This window comes from Microtus oregoni, unplaced genomic scaffold, assembly GCF_018167655.1.
Source record: "Microtus oregoni isolate MIOR12 unplaced genomic scaffold, Mior012 000008F_ref0000371, whole genome shotgun sequence".
Classification (NCBI taxonomy): domain Eukaryota; kingdom Metazoa; phylum Chordata; class Mammalia; order Rodentia; family Cricetidae; genus Microtus; species Microtus oregoni.
The window spans coordinates 47701152-47721746 of record NW_024543067.1 but is presented as its reverse complement, the minus strand read 5'-3'; the positions used below and the strand labels follow the sequence as shown (position 1 = coordinate 47721746).

The window sequence follows — 20595 nt, the reverse complement described above, 5'->3', positions numbered from 1 at the left end:
CCCAGTTCCAGGGATCTGACGCCCTCTTCTGGTCTCTGCCAGAGCACACATATGGTGCACAGGCAAGCCACAAACAGATAAAAAATAAAAATAATAAACAGTTAAAAACATTCCTAATTCAGAATCTAGTTAAAAGAGATTTAACTAGGGTAAAAGAATCTCCTAATGCAAGTATGGATTATTATGGAAAAAAATTAACAGAAAATAAAGAAGAAGGTATTTCCCAAGGTATTCAGCAGCCTACTTGGTTATCTGTACATACCTGCATTGTGTACACACACACATGTGCCCCCCCCAAACGCATACATATGTGCACACACACATACACATATTTTTACACATCCAGCAATGGTTGAGAGCCATTAAGAACCAAGTCTGCGAGTCTTTGCCTCATATACCTACCTGGTAAACACGTCTAGTTTCTCATCATGAGAATTGAGGTGCTGCTGCAGTTGCTCTGAGCTGATGAACCGGCGATTGCACTCATAGCAGGGCCAATTCTTCTCTTGCTCTCGAAGGACTACAGCCATGAGAGAGAAATCATAATTTACGGCTATGGTCAACAGACACCAGGAAGAAACAGCTCCTGCTAGCTCCACCGTCTTATTTCACTGTAGACAGCAACTACTATTTGAATTAATTTCCTGTTACCAAATCAGAGGCTGAAGTTTGGCAGAGAAGTGGTATTTAGGGTCTTGTTCTCTACAACTTTCATGTAAAACATCAAAGGATTCACACTATCACACCACCCTCGACACATAAAAAAATCTATAAAGGAGATCTGTGCTTAGATAACTTCCTGGTTCAGATCTAAGTCTCATAATTAAGGGAATGCCTTATCATAACAAACATCAATGTCCAATACAATCTAGCAAACGTCCAACCCTACCTCCCAAGCCTGAATTATGCGCACACCCCGTGACTCAGTAGCAATCCCTTTCCTAGCTGTACAGCCAACCAGAGTGTGCACAGACACCCCTAACACACACACACACACACACACACACACACACACACACACACACGAGTAAATACAGCTGCACTCAACACAGTCACAAACTTCCAACAGTTGTATGCTGGAAAAAAATCTGATCACCTTTATGCTTGGGCCTTTGAATGTAACCTCTAAGTCATTGGAATTTCCTCAATGACAGGGCATTCTTTGTTTTCATTAGTACTACCTGACTTTTCCCTGAGATGGCTCAGGGTGGGAGCTGACCTGGCTGGAAAAACAGGACTTTATGATTAGAATTTCAGTGCTTTGAGCTTCCTGGTGCCAGTCTTAAACAAGTCAGGGAAAGGAAGCTAGAGACTGAGTTCAGTCACATGGTCAGCCGTTCCATGAGTCATGCCTATATAATAAAAGCTCTGGACAACATTGAGCCTTTATGGTTGGGCACAACACATCACTACCCCAGGAGGGTTTATGTCTTGGGGACACAAATACTTCATTCTGAGACTCTGTATGTCTCTTTATTTGGCTGATCCTGGTGTATATCCTTTATTATAAAACTCTAATCATTGATTTAGTACTTTCCCAGGTCCCATGATTCATTCTAATAAATAATAAAGCCTACAAGGGTATGGGGAGTCCCCTAAATTGTGGCTAGAAGTATGAGTGGCATTGGGAACCACAGAACCTTGGAGCTGGTGTCTGAAGTGAGTCTTCCAGAAGACTATGCCTTCAACCCTTTCACCTATGAAATGTGACCTAAGTCTGAGTACTTACCACCATAAAACTAAATCTATAACAAGGTAGACAAACTGTTACTCAGTCAAAAGTAGAGAGACTAACAGCATTGATAATACAAAATTAACATTCTAGATAACAATGTGGATGTATTTTTAAACTATGTTCACCTAGAGGTTAGGGATTTGGCTCAGTGGGAGAACACCTGCTGAGCAAGCCCAAGGCCTTAGGTTCAGTTCCCAGCTCCAGAAACAAAGAAAAGAGTATGTTCAGGCAAAAGATGCCCAAACACAAAAAATGTGCATGTAGCGCAACATGGTTTATGAACAATTCGCTAATAAGCAGTTAGTGCGGGATACTGGAAATCAGGACAGGACGCTTGGGGATTTTTTATGCAGGTGTGTTCACTGTGAAAATTAACCAAGTGGGATACACTTCATTATCTGTGTATCTTTCTGTAGGTATATTATACTTCACATTATCACATTTACAATAAAAACAAGGTCAGTTCTTACCTTGCTATGTGTTCAGATATGATTAATTTCAGATGGGAATCTTCCTCTGACTCTAAGGTTCTCAATGGATAGCGAGAGGATTTCGTTATATTAAATACTATTTTCTAGTACCCAGGGAAGAAATGCAAAGCTGTCATTGTAATTTGATCCTAGGATTAATCGGAGAAGTGTAGCTCTGAAGAAACCTACTCTTGGGAGATACACTGAGACGGGAAAATCAGATGCTACATAACAGTATTATATTCATGTAAAAAGGCACACGCAAAAGGCTAGGCACCTTTCCTTTCTTCTTCAGATATGTCATGGATTTTCTGGTTCACGAACTCAGCATAGGATGCAGCATACCACACCTGTAAGAACCAAGGACACCATCAAGACCCAACAGATGTCACCAGCTGTGCTTTGCATGCTTAAATGACGTCTCCTGCCTGCATGTGTGGGCATTTTAACTAGCACACCCGTTAACAACAGCAGCCACATTGGGCCCCCACGATACCTAGCAGGCAGATGGACCCATCAGAACATCTAGGATCCGGATGCATTGCCTGTTTTCTTCTTCCTTCTTAAAAAATGTTTTTGTTATTTAAAAACTTCACAAGGCTTAGTATCTTTACCTAAATAAAACATCCTTTTAAAGTTCTACATTTAAATATGGGATTTTTATACAACTGTAATCATAGACACTGTCACTCAGCTTAACACTGGAACTGCAGGTGGAACTATACCAAAAGCTCCTGTGTTCTCTGGGGCTGGTCTTCCTTTGTGTCCCCTTAGCTTCTGTTTCTGTTCATTCTCCCTGGCTGCCACCTTCCTCCAGCCCTGTCCCTCTACATATTGCTGCCCCTCAAAGCTGAGCCTAAACCCTGAGTCCTCTTAGTTTCCCCTGGTGTTATACCCATTTTCAACTAACTCCACGTTAATAACTCCTAAATCTCTCTTCTTATTTTTTTTATTTTTTAAATTTTTTACTCCCCCCCCCCCAGGCTGGCCTCAAACTCAATAAGTAGTTGAGAATGGCCTTGAATCTCTGATCCTCCTGTTCCTAGGTCCTGAGTGCTGGGATTATAGGCTTATGTACCATATGCCATCTATGTGGATTGGAAGATTGAGCCCTGGAATTTGTGCATGCTTTGCAAACAGTCTACTGCTGAGCCCCATCCCCAGCCCTTTTATATTTTTAGACAGGATTTCACTATGTTGCTCAGACTGGCCTCCAACTTGTAATCCTGCTGCCTCAGCCTGCTGAGGAGCTATGATTCCAAGTTTGTACTGCCATGCTTAGCTTTATCTCTAATATTTAGGCAAGAATGGCTTTTGCTGTTTTGTTTCTGTAGTGCTGGGAATGCAATCCCTTGTATGTACTAGCAAAGTGTTCTACTGCTGCCAGCCTTCATCATCTCCGATTTTAAATTGTGTACCTCCCAACAGGTACTTAGATTTAAAACCTAAGGCATCTTTTATTTCTCCATTTGCTTCAGTATCTTTATCAAGGACTGTCCTCAGATGTGACACACTATGTACGCAGTGTTTCAGCTACTAGATTCATTCCAATACCATCTCTTGCCTAGAATACCACCTCACCTTCTAACTACCCTCCCTTCTTCCTTGCAATTCCCATTTCTGCCATAGTTGTCTTTCTTCTTCTTCCTCCTCTTCTTCTTCTTTCTTTTTTTTTTAAATATTTATTTATTATGTATACAATATTCTGTCTGTATGCCTGAAGGCCAGAAGAGGGCGCCAGACCTCTTTACAGATGGTTGTGAGCCACCATGTGGTTGCTGGGAATTGAACTCAGAACCTTTGGAAGAGCACTTAACCACTGAGCCATCTCTCCAGCCCTCTTCTTCTTCTTTCTTCTGTTTATTTCATGTATATGACTATTTTGTCTGCATATCACATGTGTGCTTTGTCTGAAAAGACAATCAAAGACCCTGGAACTGGAGTTACAGATGGCTGTGAACCATCATGTCGTTGCTGGAAATTGAGACTGGGCCCTCTGTAAGAACAGCAAGTGCTCTTAACCCCTGAGTCATCTTTCCAGTCCCACGATGCTCTTCTTAAAAACACAATTGGGTTTTGTTTTATGGGTTTCCATTTGGCTTCTTGTTTTATGATAAACCTGAAAAGCATAATAATGATCTCCAAAGAACACTGTAATCTCCCTGCTACATTGCTACACACTAGCCCTTGTCACTACTTACGGCAGACCAAGAGGTCCTACCCAAACAAACCCAGAGCTTGAAAGCCTGGAGCTGTCCTGACTCCAGGAATGCAGTGTTGGTCCTTCCGGTTCTGCCATCCCCAGCCTTCATCTCCTAGCCAGTCTTCCAATCCAGCAAACCCAAATTGGTCCTTGCCCTGTTACTTGCTCTCTTTGCACCATAACACTTACTCTACTTAATACTGTATGTTTTACACCTTTCTGTTTACCTCTCCTTCTAGATACAAGTCTGATAAACACAGAGAAAGCCTGCTTTTTTAAATGTAGGAAACATACAGTATGTATTAATGGCTAAATGAGTTAATTGTGTATAATTTTATGTGCATTAAATATATGAGAGTATTTATATAAGGAGAACTTCTATAGCACAATGTTTTGCACAATGTGTGTTCCACAATTAACTATGCCCCTCTGGTTACAGTTTTATGAAGTTTGTCATTTTCCTACTACAAGTCAGGCAGTGGTGGTGTACACCTTCAATCCCAGCACTTGGGAGGCAAAGGCAGGCGGATCTCTGAGTTTGAGGCCAGCCTAGTCTACAGAGTAAGTGCCAGGACTAACGCAGAGAAACCGTGTGTGTGTGTGTGTGTGTGTGTGTGTGTGTGTGTGTGTGTGTGTGTTGGGGGGAGGGACCAAAAACAAAACAAAACAAAAAAGATCACCTGGGCACTTTGCTGTTGTTAGAAGAGGAATCAGAAAGTATCTCACACCCTGGCACCCAACAGCCTTGATGCAACTAGTGCTAGTGGCCTGCTTCCCACTTCTGCACAGGCCTAGCCTGATCCCTTAGGCTGTCCTTGCCTCCTCCTGGGCTAGGTGACTTGTATACAATTGCTACGTGATGAAAGCAAAGCTCCCAAACCTGTCATTTCCCTCAAGAATGGATTCAGGAATAAAAACTTAAAAGCAACACAAGGTTGGTGAGCATCTGCTGGCTCTCACTAAGGCACCAAGCAGAATCGTCAGGAAGTTCCTGATGGTTTGATCAGAGACCTCATTAATTTCCATGCACAATTCAACTCAGGAGAAAGTCAAACAAATGGGAAAATGCAGTGTCCAGCCTTGCAGACAGGACAGCAGTGTGTGGGTAAACACTCCAGAAGCAAGAGTGTGATACTTACTTTGAAAATATTTCAGGATGTCCAACACTGTGGGCTAGCCTGTAATCCCAACACTGGGAGGCTGTGACAAGAGAGCTAGGCAGTCTGATAACGGGAGGGCTACACAGTGAGTTCCAGGCCAGACATATACAGTAAGACCCTGTCTTAAAAGAATAGTACTTGGGGCTCAATGTGCCCAATTATTCATGCACTGGTGGAGCATAATTTTTAATTGAATTCTAATCAAATATAAAGTAGTTTCTTTTATAATGATGAAAAAATCATTTTATTGATTTTATGAAGGAACTGTAAAAGAAAAATTGACAACAATTTTCTTAATGGAGCATCTTAAAAGCTGTTACGTCTTTTTGTGATATTTATTTATTCATTAGGTATACAATATTCTGTCTGTGTGCATGCCTGCAGGCCAGAAGAGGGCACCAGACCCCATTACAGATGGTTGTGAGCCACCATGTGGTTGCTGGGAATTGAACTCAGGACCTTTGGAAGGGCAGGCAATGCTCTTAACCACTGAGCCATCTCTCCAGCCCCAAGCTGTTATATCTTAGAGTCTGGAAATAAAGTATTATTGTGTTCTAATATATCTAGTTTTAACTTTTTTTGTAACTGTTTCCTCAGATCAACTGAAGGATTTGTCTCACTTGGACAAGACTATTTTTATACTGACTCATAAATACTCATACTCTACAAAGGAATCTAACTCTATATCCAAAGTCTGTTTTGTTTACTTTAGTGTGTGTGTGTGTGTGTGTGTGTGTGTGTGTGTGTATGTGTGAGTGTGTGTGTATACACCTGTGTTCAAGTGCAGGAAGGGATATGTGTACAACAAAGGTCAGAAAATCCCTCAGGAGCTGGTTCTATATTGCCAACTTGTAGATCTAGGAACTGAACTCATGTCACCAGGCCTGTGTCTAAGTGCCTCTCTCTACCAGTCCCTGGTGTCTGATTTGTTTGTTTGGTTGGTTGGTTGGTTGGTTTTGGTTTTTTTGTTTTGTTTTGTTTTTTGAGACAGGGTTTCTCTGTGTAGCTCTGGTTGTCCTGGAACTCACTCTGTAGACGGGGCTGGCCTGGAACTCAGAGATCCACCTTCCTCTGCCTCCCATTGCTGGGATTAAAAGCATGTGCAACCACTGTCTTGCTTGATGTCTGTGTTTTAAAACCTTCATCTTTATTATACTTTACCCATTTATTTCTGCTAATTTAAAGTAACAAAGATAGTAACTCATATCTTATCTTCTGTGATGCTGAGGATTCTAACTTATAATGTTACACACAATAGGCAAGCATTCTCCAACAAGCTATAGTTGAGCCCTTTAAGCACTTTTCAAATCATTGAGAAATTATTTTAACAGGTCTTTACTATTTGTTTCTTCCAAACAAGGTCTCTTCCTGCATTTCTCTGTATGCATCTAGTGAGGCTGAATGTGAAAAACACTCTTCCAATTTTTACATGTAAACATACAAATTGCATTACAAAAATCTCCATTCAATTGCTTCCTTGATTGGGATCCTTCTTTCTTTTCTTTTTTCTTTGAGGCAGGGTCTCCCCATGTAGCCCTAGCTGGGCTAAAACTAGCTATGCAGACCAGCCTGGTACTGAACTCTGCCTCCTAGTGCTGAGATTAAAAGCATCCACCACCACACCCAGCCTTGTTTTATTTTGTTGTAGTGCTAGGTATCAGATCCAGAGTGTTGCTTATGATAGGCAAGTACTCTACCACTGAGCCAGATCCACCGGCCTTGGTTATTTATTATACCTAACTATTCTAATTTGGTTCTGTCCATCATTACCCCTGTAGTTCTACCTGCTATTTCCAAAGAGAAAACAGTACTCAGGATGCAGCTCAGTGGTTCTATACCAAGCACCTAGAGAACAGGGGATGGAGGGAAAGTGAGCAAAATGGTATTTCCAAACTAGAAGCATTCTTTTCAGGCCTTTTTCTTTATTACAAATGTGTTAGAAGCTACACTTGGTAGTATGCACCTGTAATCCCAGAAGTTGGGAGATGGAAGGAGGAGACTAGAAATTCAAGGTATTTCTTAGCTGCATAGCGAGTTAGAGGCCAGCCAGAGCTACATAAGGTCCTATCTCTTAAAGGTGTGAGTTCTAGTAGACTGGCCACAATCCAGTGGATGCCCATGCCCCAGCAGAAATGGAAATCAACGGGTTATTAACTGTTTTGTGGGGTAGGGAGATGCAGTCCGAGCTGAAAAGAGCTAATGGAAGGAAGTGGGAGTGGCTATGGCCGAAGTGCGCTGCATGAAATTATCAAAGAATTAATAAAAGTATTTTTAAAGACTCTAATGCAAACAAAACCTCTATGTCAACTGAGGACAGTGGAATATGCCTATAATAGCAGTACTAGGGAGACTAAGACTAGGAGAATCTTAATTTAAGGCCAGCATGAGCTGTGCAGGGAGACCCCACAGGCTGGGAGTGTAGATGAGGGGGTGACTGCTTGCCTGTCATGTACAAGTACACAAATTCAATCCCCATCAGTGGAAAAGAATAAAAAAAAACAATGTTCATCTACATATAGAATCGTAGCACAATTTTTATTATGTCATTGAGTTCATAAATAAGTTCTAACAATTATTCCCCAAAATTATTTCTGAAATCAGAAGCCAGCACATAAATTCTTTGAAAAAGTTAAGTTTTTATTTTATTTTTTTATTTTTCTTTTATTTATTTGTTTATTTATTTATGGTTTTTCAAGGCAGGGTTTCTCTGTAGCTTTGGAGCCTGTCCTGGAACTAGCTCTTGTAGACCAGGCTGGCCTCGAACTCACAGAGATTCACCTGCCTCTGCCTCCCGAGTAATGGGATTAAAGGCGTGCGCCACCACCACCCAGCTGAAAAAGGTTTTAGATAAAGAAAAGGAATCTTAGACGTACGTCTGAATTCCATTTTACAAAATCTCCCATTTCTCAATTCTTCCTTAGTACATACAATGGCACGCAACTTCAGTCACCCCAGCACCATTACCAGCTCTCACCACAGTTATTCAATGCCTTGCTGTAGGCCCTTGAAGAACACAAAAGTGGCCTATTTCCATACTGTTTCATTGACAGGTTATTGAAAGTATTCAGCACACAGTACAGTTAGCCCTGCTGATTCAGGGTTCTGACAACAACAGAATGAAAATATATGAATAAAATCACTATCCATACTGAAGTGAAGATTTTGTTTGCCATTATTCCTATACATTAAGTATAATGACTATTTATGCAGCATTTATTTAGCAGTAGATATTATAAATAGTCTAGAAATTATCTGAGACACCTGGGAGGACAGACATGGGCTCTGTACATATACTTTCATAAGAGGCTTGAACATCCACAGATTTTTTTTTGTAATTGTGGGGGAGAGGGATCCTGGAAGCAAAAGGAAGGCTGAAGTCACCCAATAAAAAAAGAATAACCAGGAAAGGATCCTTCTATAGAAAAGAGCCCTTATCACCACTCTGGCTAGCAGGCTGCTGAGGATCCAGTTCTGTACCTTCAGTTCCTGCTTGGGCTCCACGTTCTTTATTGTCGTGTAATACACATGGTGGCCATATTGGTAAGCTACCAGGTTCTGTTCTAAGTGGTTCTGGGCTGGGCGCACAAACATCATCCAGTTACAAAGGGTCTCATCAGACAACTCAAACCACAGGTCTTCATGCAAATCCCTGTCTTTTCTGTCTCCTTTATCAAGAGAAACCTGTAACCAAAGAGAAGATATACTGAACTGGAGTCCTCTAGAAAAGCAATACACCTTCTTAACTGCTGAATCCCTCCGGCCCTGATGAGCTATGCTTTTCTTTTAAATATACTTTTAGTTTGTTTTATGTGTGTGCCTAAGTGTTTGACAGTGCACCACATGCAAGGAGCCCACAGAGGTCAGAAGGAGCACAAGATCCCCTGGAACTGCCATTATAGATGATTGTAGCTGCCGTGTAGGTGCTGGGAATAAAACCCCGGTCCTCTAAAAAAGCAGCAAGTGCTGTTAACCACTGAGCAGTGTTCCTCCACTGCCATTTTCTGTGAACTATTCTTTACCACAAAGAATGCCACAGGTTAGACCCATTCCAAGACTAAAAGTGTCTTAGGCAACCATTCCAGCACACACAGAGTACATATAGTCACAGGCTTCTCTGTATGCTAGTTAAAGTCTTCCTTTGGGATTTAGGGTCTGGATATGTAGCCCAGGCTACCCTGGAATTCTCAATCCTCCTGCCTCAGCCTCACAACTGCTGGGATTATAGGTGTGTGCCACCACACCCAGCTCTAAAGTAAAAATTTTTTTCAGCTAGGCTCTCATGTAGCCCAGGTTAGCCTCAAACTCACTGTGTAACCAAGAATGACCTTGAACTTCTGATCTTCCTGTCTCTGCATTTTGAATGTTGGGATTACAGGATAGACTGGACCACGTAAGCACATCTGCAGCCCTCTACCATCATTTTGTTTAGAATAGAAAATACAGTTGGGCATGGTCGCATGTGCCTTGGGAGGCAGAAGTAGGTAGAGCTCTGTGAATTTGAGGCCAGTCTGGTCTACATAGGAAGTTCCAGGGAAGCCAGGGCTACAGAGAAAAACCTCACAGGGTTCCGTTAAGAATTTAATTTTATGTCCCCCCCCACCCCAAGCCCTAAAAAAATTCATTCAGGAATCCTATAATCCTGATTCCTCAGAATATGACCACATCTATGTCAAGACCTTTAAAGAGGTGATTAAGTTAACATGGCTGGCACTGTCAGGGAAGGCTATAATCCAATAAGAGGGAATATGAAGACAAACACAGGGGCAGAACCTGTGAGGACACAAAGTGGCAGGCATTTGAAAGCCAAGAAGAGACACTGCAGAAACCAATCTTGCCAACATCTTGATCTTTGCCTGGCAGTCCTCAGAGCTTTGAGAAGTACATTTCCATTATTTAAGCTACACAGCAGGTTTGTGCAGTGTGCACATGTATGTACATGCGTGTGTGAACCAGAGGGTGATATTGAGTATCTTCCTCAACAGCTCTTCATTTTATTTTAAGGCAGTGGGCCCTGAGCTTGTTAATTCAATTCAACTAACCTGCTCCTAGGATCCCGCCTCCACCTCCAGATTACTGGAACTACACATGGGTCATCATACTTTCCAGGCTTTTTATTATTATTTACTGAATGTGTGTGAGTGTTTTGCCTGCATGTATGTCTGTGCATCATGTGAATACCTGGTGCCTATAGAAGCCAGAAGAAGGCACCGGATCACCTAGGACTAGTATTCTAGATGTTCGGAGCCACCATACGGGTGCTGATGGTCTGAATTCTGGTCCTTGTGCTTGCATGGTCAGTGCTTTATTCCCACAAGCGTCCTGTGATGTTTTAGGATGAAAGCCCAGCATATTACTTCTAGCTCCCAGGACTACTTATCTCCAAATGACAAGGCCTCAAGCAGCAGCCACTACCATCAGGCAAAGAGCAAGCTTCCTAAGCAACTTAAAGCATGCCAAGAAAATTACTAGCAAATAGTTGGTTTGAGGTGGAAACAGATGAGTGCCTCTTGGAAAGTCTTAGCGAACAAGGAAGTGGGAGAAAACCCATTACCTTGAGATGAATGTAGCAGTCTTTCAGCTCCGACCCCCTGACCAGAGGCCCCTCTACAGGGCCAAACTGGGTGCGCTTAGGAATCCGTCTTTTGGAGAACACTCCCCCAAGGAACCTGTCTATGTAGAGGACCAGAGGCAGACTCGCCCTTGCCCGAGTGAGCACAGGCCGGTTAGGGATCGGATGCAAGGGGCCATGCTTTGGGCACACAGAAGAATGCGCGTTGTTACACTCTTCACACCCTGCAAGAGAAAGCTTGAAAAAGTCAAATGCCTCAAAACTTCTTGATTCAACAATAAAAGGGATGACCTTAAAAAAAAAAAATCCCAAACCAACGTTTTCAGGCCAAACTTCAGTTAACCCCTACAAGGGTTCCGTCATCTCATGGTAAGGCATTACTTTCAACAGCCCAGCAAGAATGCTGGGATTTCCTCCTAACATCATGCTAATCCCTTATACCTGCTAAAGGTAATATGCAAGTCATAACTTATCTCCCTGCTGGATAGTGGTTCAAACAGTAGACACAATTTACAAATCAATTATAAGAAAAAAAAAGAAAAGAAAAGCTCACTAGTTAAATGTTGAGAAATCTGATGAGACAAAATTATTTTAACAAAGCTGTTGGGGAATCAACCCAAATCCACTTCCTCTCAGTGAGTTCGAGAATCTATAACCGGCTAAAGCAAACAGTAATTGTCCATGTCAGGTTGCAAGGCCAGAGGATGCTACACTGAGCATCGCCAAAATGCCTCCTTTATTACTCAGATGGCACCTTTAGTTTAGCCCTCGGGACACATTCTCAGCTCAGGCTGAATTCTCCATTTGCCTCAAGCCAGGCTGGTATGCTCACTCCCTCTGCCAGAGGAGCTCAGAAGATATACTCAGGGCCCCAAACCAGAGGAACCAGGCCAAACAGTTCATACTCATCATGTTACACCCCCTCTGGCTATGTGATGACCTGGTTTAGAGATTCACAATTTCTATACTTTTCAAGTAATGGAGACTAACTTTGTATTAATATTTATAAGATAAAGTAGGTTTCTGTGCATTTGATTAAAGAGTTGCCTTGAAAACTTGTAAATTCAAAGAAAAACAAAATGAAGTTCTTTGTTACATGGGGCTGAATACTGGCCCCATACAGAAAGCTTTACCAACACAGAAATCCTAGGAGGCAAGCGCAAAGCCGCCAACTCTAAAGGGCCTTAGTCACTCGAGTAAATGAGGTCAGTCTTTGCCACGTGGGCACAAAAATCCACAGAAATAAACAATGAGTTGGTAGGTAAACACAGAGGCCTGAGTGGGCAGGGCAGAAGGACAGTTTTGGTGAGGCCAGCTACCCAGAGCTAGAGTCCAGACCTTCAAGGCACTCAAAGTTATGATCTTGAGAAAGAGGCCTGCCTATAAAAGCTGTCGAGTGCATCTGTGCTCCAATGCCTGAGAACATGTAAGTATTCTTAAACGATTCCATGAAAGAAACAAGCAACACAATGCAAAGACCCAACCTAGGCCGACTCGGTGTAGCAATTTCAGAGCCCAGGTGTGGATGCCTGGTTGTCCACTCACTTGACCCTGGACAGGCACCTAACCACCTCTGGGCTTCAGATTCTTTATCAGTAAAGAGAAAAAACAAAAACAATGGTCATGACTTCCTTCCAGGCTGCTGGGAAGACAGAGATAACGAGCTGGTATATGGGATGGATAATTGCTGTGCACATATTTACATTCACACACATCTTCCTGGGAGAGTCCAGGGCGTGCACTTACACAAATCATGAGGGTCAAAAGGCCGGGGTGGGTCAGGCTGCCAATCATCCACATCAGTGTCTTCAGCATCCTCTTCCTCTTCTTCCTCCGAATCCTCATCCTCATCTTCTTCCTCATCCTCTTCCTCTTTTGCATCTAGTCTAGCAATTGGGTTCTGCAGAGTTGCCAGAGGGTCAGGGTCGGAACCATCCACACTCTCAATGGAAGGCAGCACCTGGTTACGTACAGGTAATGAGGCTTGGACATAAACTTAAAGGACAAAGCAAGCAGGTACCTCTTTTAAGTCAATTGGGACCCACATGCACGCACAACAAACACACGCTTGGCAGGATCTATTTTTTACACTAGTTTTTTGCAAGAGAAGTTTCTGAAGAAAAGTGTGCTTGCCTTTCAGATGTCTAATGCCCTTATCCTTTAAGCTCCACCCTCCCTCCTCCCCTTCTGTCCCATATCTGGGCAGATTGAGAAGCCTTGGTCTCTCTTTGACACACACAGGTTCAATCTAGTTTGAATTTGAATCTAACAGGTTCAAATCTAGTTCCTCTCCTTGCTTGTATAAGACAATTCACATTGGCTTAATGGACCTATTCTACCCTCCCTCCAGAGACATCAAGTGCACACACAGCATTTTTCCATTGTCTCCTTCAGAGGATATGTGTGGGAATTTCAGTCTTCATATATGAATTAAATCTGGGGCAAGAGTCCCTCATTCCTTTTAGAAGTGACTACCAGTCAGGGAAGGGAATACATGGCTTTTTCAATTACTTTGCTTTTTTAGAAACTTATATGCTTGTGTCATGTACACATATATGTGTGCATGAGTGGGCACACTTGCCTATGCATGAGTATGTGGGAGTTAGATATAAACATTGAGTTGATGCTTTGCTTTGTTTTTTTGAGACAGGACTTCACTGTGTCAGCACCCTAGCTGTCCTATAACTAGTTCTGTAGCCCAAGCTGGTTTTGACCTTACAGAGATCCACCTGCCTCTGACTCCCAAGTTCTAAGATTAATGGCATGTACTATCACTTCCTGGAAAGTTTTTTTAATCACTCTCCATCTTTTTTTAAAATTATAAATATATACATGAATCAGGTGCCCACAGAGGCCAGAGATGCTGTATCCCCCTGGAACTAGAGTTATAGGTAGCTATGAATCACCTGATGTATGTGCTAGGATTTGAACTTGGATCCTCTAGCAGAGTAGTATATGTTCTTAGACACTGAGCCAAGCCATTAATATCCCACTTAAGTTTTGAGGCAGGGTCTATTATAGAACCTGGAGCTCATTAATTCAGCTAGACTGGCTGGCCAACAAACTCCTGATACATATCTACTTGTCTCTGATGCTGGGGTTACCGGCACAGGCACCCACCACCATTCCCATTTTTATGTGGGTTCTAAAACCCAAACTGAAGTTTCATGCTTATACAACAAGAATTTTTGCCACTGAGCCATCTCCCCAGTCATGTTTGTTATTTTTCAGAAACAAAATTACTATGTTGCCCAGGCAAGCTCTCCAAACTGCTAGAGTCAAGTGATCCTCCTGTCTCCTAAGTAGCTGGGACTAGTTCATTTTACCTTAGTGTTTTGTTTTGTCTTGTCTTCAGCACTAGGAAGGGAACCCAGAGCTTTCTACATACTAGGCAAATGTTCTACCACTACGCTACATCCCCACTTCACTTTTAAAACTAAATATAGGGTATAACAAGTCAGTACAATTTCATAGCTGATAGCTCTCCTTTGAAACACTTGGAGAGGCTTAAGTGTTTTGGAAAGAATGAAAGAGGTAAGTGTTTTCTTGTACTCAAGTTAGTGTTGCAAGGAAGTAAACATTTGGGTGACATACAGGATTAAAGTTGCTCAACACATATGCAGAAAACAAATGGCACCCTACAAAATGGGTGCTAAAACTTTATAAACTACCTGGTCATGTTCAACCCATGTCCTTCTTAGTCACTGCACCATTTAAATGTTCCCTCTTCTTTTTTCTTTATCTCCCCATACGCGGTTTTCCTCTGCTAGGATGCTACTCCCTTGCCTGCCTTCTAAATGCAACCATGTTCTAGTTCCCAACAAGTCACATCTGGTGCCCTGACCCTCCTGTGCTTTGAAAATCAGCAGCAGTTGGAGACAGAGTCTAGTTCTCCAAGAACTCTGGGTCTCATTTCCTCCCCCAGGCAGCCAGAACATTTAGGAACAGCCTAATGACATCTCCCCACACACATCTTCTGTTGTCAGAACCTAGGCCTTTTCCCACAGGACTCGATTTAAAAAAAAAAAAAAGTTTAGGGGCTGGAGGGATGGCTCAGCGGTTAAGAGCACTGCCTGTTCTTCCAAAGGTCCTGAGTTCAATTCCCAGCAACCACATGGTGGCTCACAACCATCTGTAATGAGATCTGGTGCCCTGTTCTGGCCTGCAGGCATACATGCAGACAGAATACTGTACACATAATTAATAAATAAATAAATAAATAAATCTTTTCTTAAAAAGCCTAATCGTCCCATGATTCAAATATCCAAGGACTCAGAATTCCTAATTCATCCCATCATCTTTCATACAGCCAGACTTCCAGCTGATTATCTTGCCTGTTTATTCCCTAGCGAGTTCACATGTCTTTTCTGTTGCTGTTTTGTTGTTTTTTGAGACAGGGTTTCTCTGTGCTGTCCTGAAACTTGCTGTAGACCAGGTTGGCCTCAAACTCACAGAGATCTGCCTGCACTGCCTCCTGAGTGCTGGGATTAAAGGCATGTGCCACCACCACCCAACTGAACTCATGATTCTTGTTACCACCTCCCAAGTAGCTGGGATAACAGGTATGCACCTGCTTGCGTGGCCTGCGTGTGTTTTAACATACATTCATTTAACCCAAAGGTCACAACTTTAACACAACATTCTATCTCTGTATACCTCGGGGACTTTCAGAAAATTTTTTTTATGGGGGAGGGGAAGGAAACAGGAAGACACTCTGCCTCAGCCTCAATAAATATAGCACAGTCATCTCCTAAAGGTGAGGAGAGGAACGGGATTTCTGGCAGTGCAGACTCAGCCTCCTCAGCACAACCTGCAAGGAAGCAGCTCCCTTCTCCCTTGAGCAGTCTGCTACACTGCCTTCCACTCTAGGCCACTTACACTCGGTGCTGGTATTAGGGATGCATGTCACCACACATTGAACCACAGCACACATAACCTCTGCTCCTTGTAAAGTCTTCTTCTCTCTGTAGAGCCCACCAAAAAGATGCACTAAGCAACTCAGAGTTACTCTAAAGTTACAGCAGTAAGTTTTCTCGATAGATAAAGTTACAAGAATTCTGTTTCAGCAAGGTTGCCGGTGGCTTGGACACTGCTGAGAAAGCTGGCATGGAAACAGTGACAACCTTTCCCTCTCCCCATTTCTGCATTAACTTTGAGGACTGGTGCTGAAGCAGGCGCGAACACAGAATACCTGAAGCACAACCACTATGGAAAAAGCAGGAGAGGCATCAAAGAGCATTTCTTTTGTAAGAACTGTCTATTTGTAGATAGCACCGACCTGAACGCACAGTGGGATGGTCTGCAAGTTAGTTTAATTCAAGTTCACCTGGTATTCACTGAGCACTAGGTATGCATCGAAGTTCCACTGAGATGAGGTATGTTATCAGCCCCTAAGCTGCAGACACGAAATTCAAGTTCTGCCACTACTTGGTTTTTCCATTGTGTCACAACAGCCCCTGAGGAATTTAGTCTATTCAAGGAAGGCAGCAGAGGAGATAAATACCCCTACCTCACCCCTCCTTGAATGCTAGGCAACAAGTTAATGCATGCATGTTCCTGGTAATGGTCAGGCTGTGGGTAAGGGACCCATGTGCGCCTGGTTTACACAGAATAAAGGAATTTAAAATGAGGCTATTAGTCCTATATATTTTACCACTGTAAATCAAACACAGCAAAAGGAAAAAGAATTCGCTAAACTTAATGTACACTTTCTTCCCACTTAACGGCACCCTGTGATAATCAAATGTACACAAACGCATTTCAGGACACAATTCATCTGAGAAGAGAAACAGAAAATGACACTGGACAGCAGTGAATATGACAGAATGCTTTGTGACTCCTACTGAGCCCAATTATCAGGGAAGCATATTTTCTTCTCTGTGTGTGGGGAATCACACATGCTCACTTTTGGGAATAAAGAGTAGTGGATGCTTCCATATCTGCACATCACTGGTACCTCTACTAAAGACAAAGGAATGAATACATAAGAAGGGCTTCAAACAGATCTTCTCATCACTAAAGACAAAAAAGAAACCTTTCAGCGAAGGCAGGAAGGCAGGAAGGCAGGAAGGCAGGAAGGAAGGAAGGAAGGCAGGCAGGCAGGAAGGAAGGAAGGAAGGAAGGAAGGAAGGAAGGCAGGAAGGCAGGAAGGCAGGAAGGCAGGAAGGCAGGAAGGCAGGCAGGAAGGCAGGAAGGCAGGAAGGAAGGCAGGAAGGCAGGAAGGCAGGAAGGCAGGAAGGAAGGCAGGAAGGCAGGAAGGCAGGAAGGCAGGAAGGCAGGAAGGAAGGCAGGAAGGCAGGAAGGAAGGCAGGAAGGCAGGAAGACAGGAAGGCAGGAAGGCAGGAAGGAAGGCAGGAAGGCAGGAAGGCAGGAAGGCAGGAAGACAGGAAGGCAGGAAGGCAGGAAGGCAGGAAGGCAGGAAGACAGGAAGGCAGGAAGGCAGGAAGGAAGGCAGGAAGGCAGGAAGACAGGAAGGCAGGAAGGCAGGAAGGAAGGCAGGAAGGCAAGAAGGCAGGAAGGCAGGAAGGAAGGCAGGAAGGCAGGAAGGCAGGCAGGAAGGAAGAAGGAAGGAAGAAGAAAGGAAGAAAAGAAGGAGAGACAGCGACAGCTAGAGATAGGGCTATAGCTCAGTGGTAGATTGTGTGTTCCACAGGTTCAAGGCCCTAAACTTGGTCCCAGAATGAAGAAGAGGATGAAGAACAAACTCAAGCAAGAGTCTAAGCCAACAACTACAGTCACACTAACTTAGAATACCAGGGTTCACAGAGCAATCTAAGCACAACTTTCCTTTCATACAAAACATCAAAGGATCAGATTGGTTCTGGAGATTGAGGAAGATGAAGGGACCTTTGAGGTGCAAATGGGAACAAACCCATCAATTAAAATATGTCTCAATATTAAAACAACAAAATATAATTTGTCATATCAGATTGGCAAAATTTGAAAAGAATGTAAATATGCCAGTAGTAGAGTGTTGAAAATGGGCATTTTCATGTAGTTGGCAGAAATATAACTTTCCTCAATACGACAGAAGCAATTTACACAGAACTGTCACAATAGTCTTTTTAAACTAGGCATGGTGGCTCACATCTATAATCCCAGACCATGAGAGGCTGAGGCAGGAGAATAACATATTTGAGGCCAGCTTAGGCCACACACCTAAGACACTGTCTCAAACAAACACACTGTTTTCTTACTCATAAGGACAAATCTCAAATGTATTAAACAAACCAATGCAACAAGCTTTCTATATGTGCCATTTAGACTCAAAGCCCCAACCAACCTCCCATACGCTTTACTCCCCCAATTATTGTGAAGCAAAACCTGTACACTATATGTAGGCTGCTATCTTTAAACAGTCCAGTGTGTGTATATGTATTTACACACAATGACCTTTATAGTTTAAATATTGTCATTTCGAAAAACCGAAATATTCTTTAGTATAATTAAAAATCCATTAGGACTACCATTTTTCCAAATTGTCTCCCTCTCTTTTTACACTTGATTTTATCAAATCAGGATCCAAATGGAAAACATATACAGCATTTACTTACTGAGACATCCAAAACTGTTAGTTCCCCTCCTCTTCTTTTCTCATGCAATTTATTTGTGGGAAAAGTCAGGGGATATAGTGGGAGAATGCTTATACAAACTAAAACAAAACAAAACAGCAACAAAACCTAAACAGGTTATATGGCTGGGATGTAGCTCCGCTAACACATGTGTGCGCAGCATGCACAGAAGCCCTGGGTTTGATCCCCAGGACACATACACTGAGTGTGATGATGCATGCCTGTAATCCCAGCAGCACACAAGAAGTGAAGGGAGAAGATCAGAAGTTCAAAATCATCTTGGGCTCCATAGTAAGTTCAAGCCCAGCAGCTTAGAATACATGAGACCATCTCAAAAACAAAAACAAAACAAAAAACAAAAACTAAAAGACTCCCGGCCATTTCTCCTGGAGTCCATGGGCTTGCATGCCTTTTGACTTGTTCAGTTTGTCTACCATGCATCCTGTCAGCTGCAGAACACTCTCCAGACTTGGTCATATTTGGGTTTGATTTTCTGGGATGAATACTTCACACAACATGACACAATATATACAGCACTAGGAAGCATATAATAAACAGTCATCTCTCTTCCGTCATAGGAAAGCCACTTGCTACGATCTGGTTTGTCCATCAAAACACTCCCCATCACAGCCTTTTTCAGGCTACTGTTGACAGCAACCTTCTAGAACCATACTTCATCAGGGGATGAAAATGGCACTGTGTTTGCTGTCTGTAAAAGAAATTTCTCTTTCAAGTAACTCCAAGAGTGTCCATGGTGACAGACTTGCCAGCTTTCAGAAGGTATAATGTTGTATCAGTCTTTGTCTCTCTTTCCACATCACTCCTGACTCAGAGCCTAGCTACGTAGTTCAATCTGGCTTAGAACCTGTGACTCTCCAGCCTGCGACTCCCTGGCCTCTGCCTCCCAAGTGCTGGTATTATAGTGATACCAGATCCCCACCACCACCAAAAGACACTTTTTAAATTTATGTCATTCTTGCTGGGTGGTGGTGGGGCACACCTTTATTCCAGCACTCAGGAGGCAGAGGCAGGTGGATCTCTGTGAGAAAAAAAAACTTATCTCACTCTTTTATTGGAAAACTGAACAAATATTCTGTTTGTTTGTCTGATACAAAGACTCATTATTTTGCCCAGGCTGGTCTCAACCAGGAGGACTCAGCCAATTGTCCTGTCTCATCTTCCCAGTAGCATAGGCTTACTTCTTAAAACTTCCTTAACCAAACACTTCTTACTGACAAGCTATTACAATATACTGACAGCACTGTGTTAGTATTATATTCTGTTTTGCTTTGTTTACATTAAAGAAGTTAGATAGTGTACATTAAACAAACAAGCAAAGACTCAGAGATAGCATAAAGGTAGAAGGACACTGCAGCAACAGGACAGCCACTGGATTAGTCCCAGATGGTACAAAGGGTTTGGTTTTACCTGTTGAGCTGTGGCATCTTGCTGGACGTAAGCTACCTGAGCTGGGTCTGTAAACAGAGTCTAAAGAAAAACAAACAAACCTATCAGTAGATCTTTAGACACAGGAAAATTACTCTGCTCAGTACCAACTCTTAAGAGAGTTATCTGGAGTCATAGTTCGTAATCTTTTATTAATGCAGGAGATAAAGACAGTGTTCTTGCACTGGCCTGTAGTCTTTACTTCAAAAGGCTCCGGAGATTAAATAAACAGCCATCCCAAAAGGCTAACATACTTCAATATTCTACTCTCAAGCAAAGCCTCTCTTGAGGCTGAATGTCACAGCTAATAAAAAGGCACGACATGAAAACATAAAAGACACGTCATGAAGAAAATACACCATTCACATGGAGCCCTACTCACAGAGGAGATTTGTGAGTCAGTAAAAATGGATTGAGAGTTGGGAATTACAGAGGCATATC

General features: G+C 42.6%; 1 protein-coding gene across 5 annotated transcripts in view; it reads right to left on the bottom strand.

Moving 5' to 3' along the window:
- Nucleotides 1-20595, bottom strand: part of Prdm10 (PR/SET domain 10) — a 100888-nt gene that overhangs the window by 43210 nt on the left and 37083 nt on the right. For all 5 annotated transcript variants that reach the window (XR_005974738.1, XM_041657200.1, XM_041657201.1 and 2 more), the window contains exons 4-9: nt 20137-20196; nt 12884-13097; nt 11120-11361; nt 9046-9249; nt 2483-2555; nt 403-520 (exon numbers count right to left, since the gene is read on the bottom strand). Coding sequence is in view for 4 of the 5 variants with exons in the window: in XM_041657200.1 (XP_041513134.1) it covers nt 403-520; nt 2483-2555; nt 9046-9249; nt 11120-11361; nt 12884-13097; nt 20137-20196 (911 nt within the window). In the remaining variant the exon portion in view is untranslated. The remainder of the gene's footprint in view (nt 1-402; nt 521-2482; nt 2556-9045; nt 9250-11119; nt 11362-12883; nt 13098-20136; nt 20197-20595) is intronic.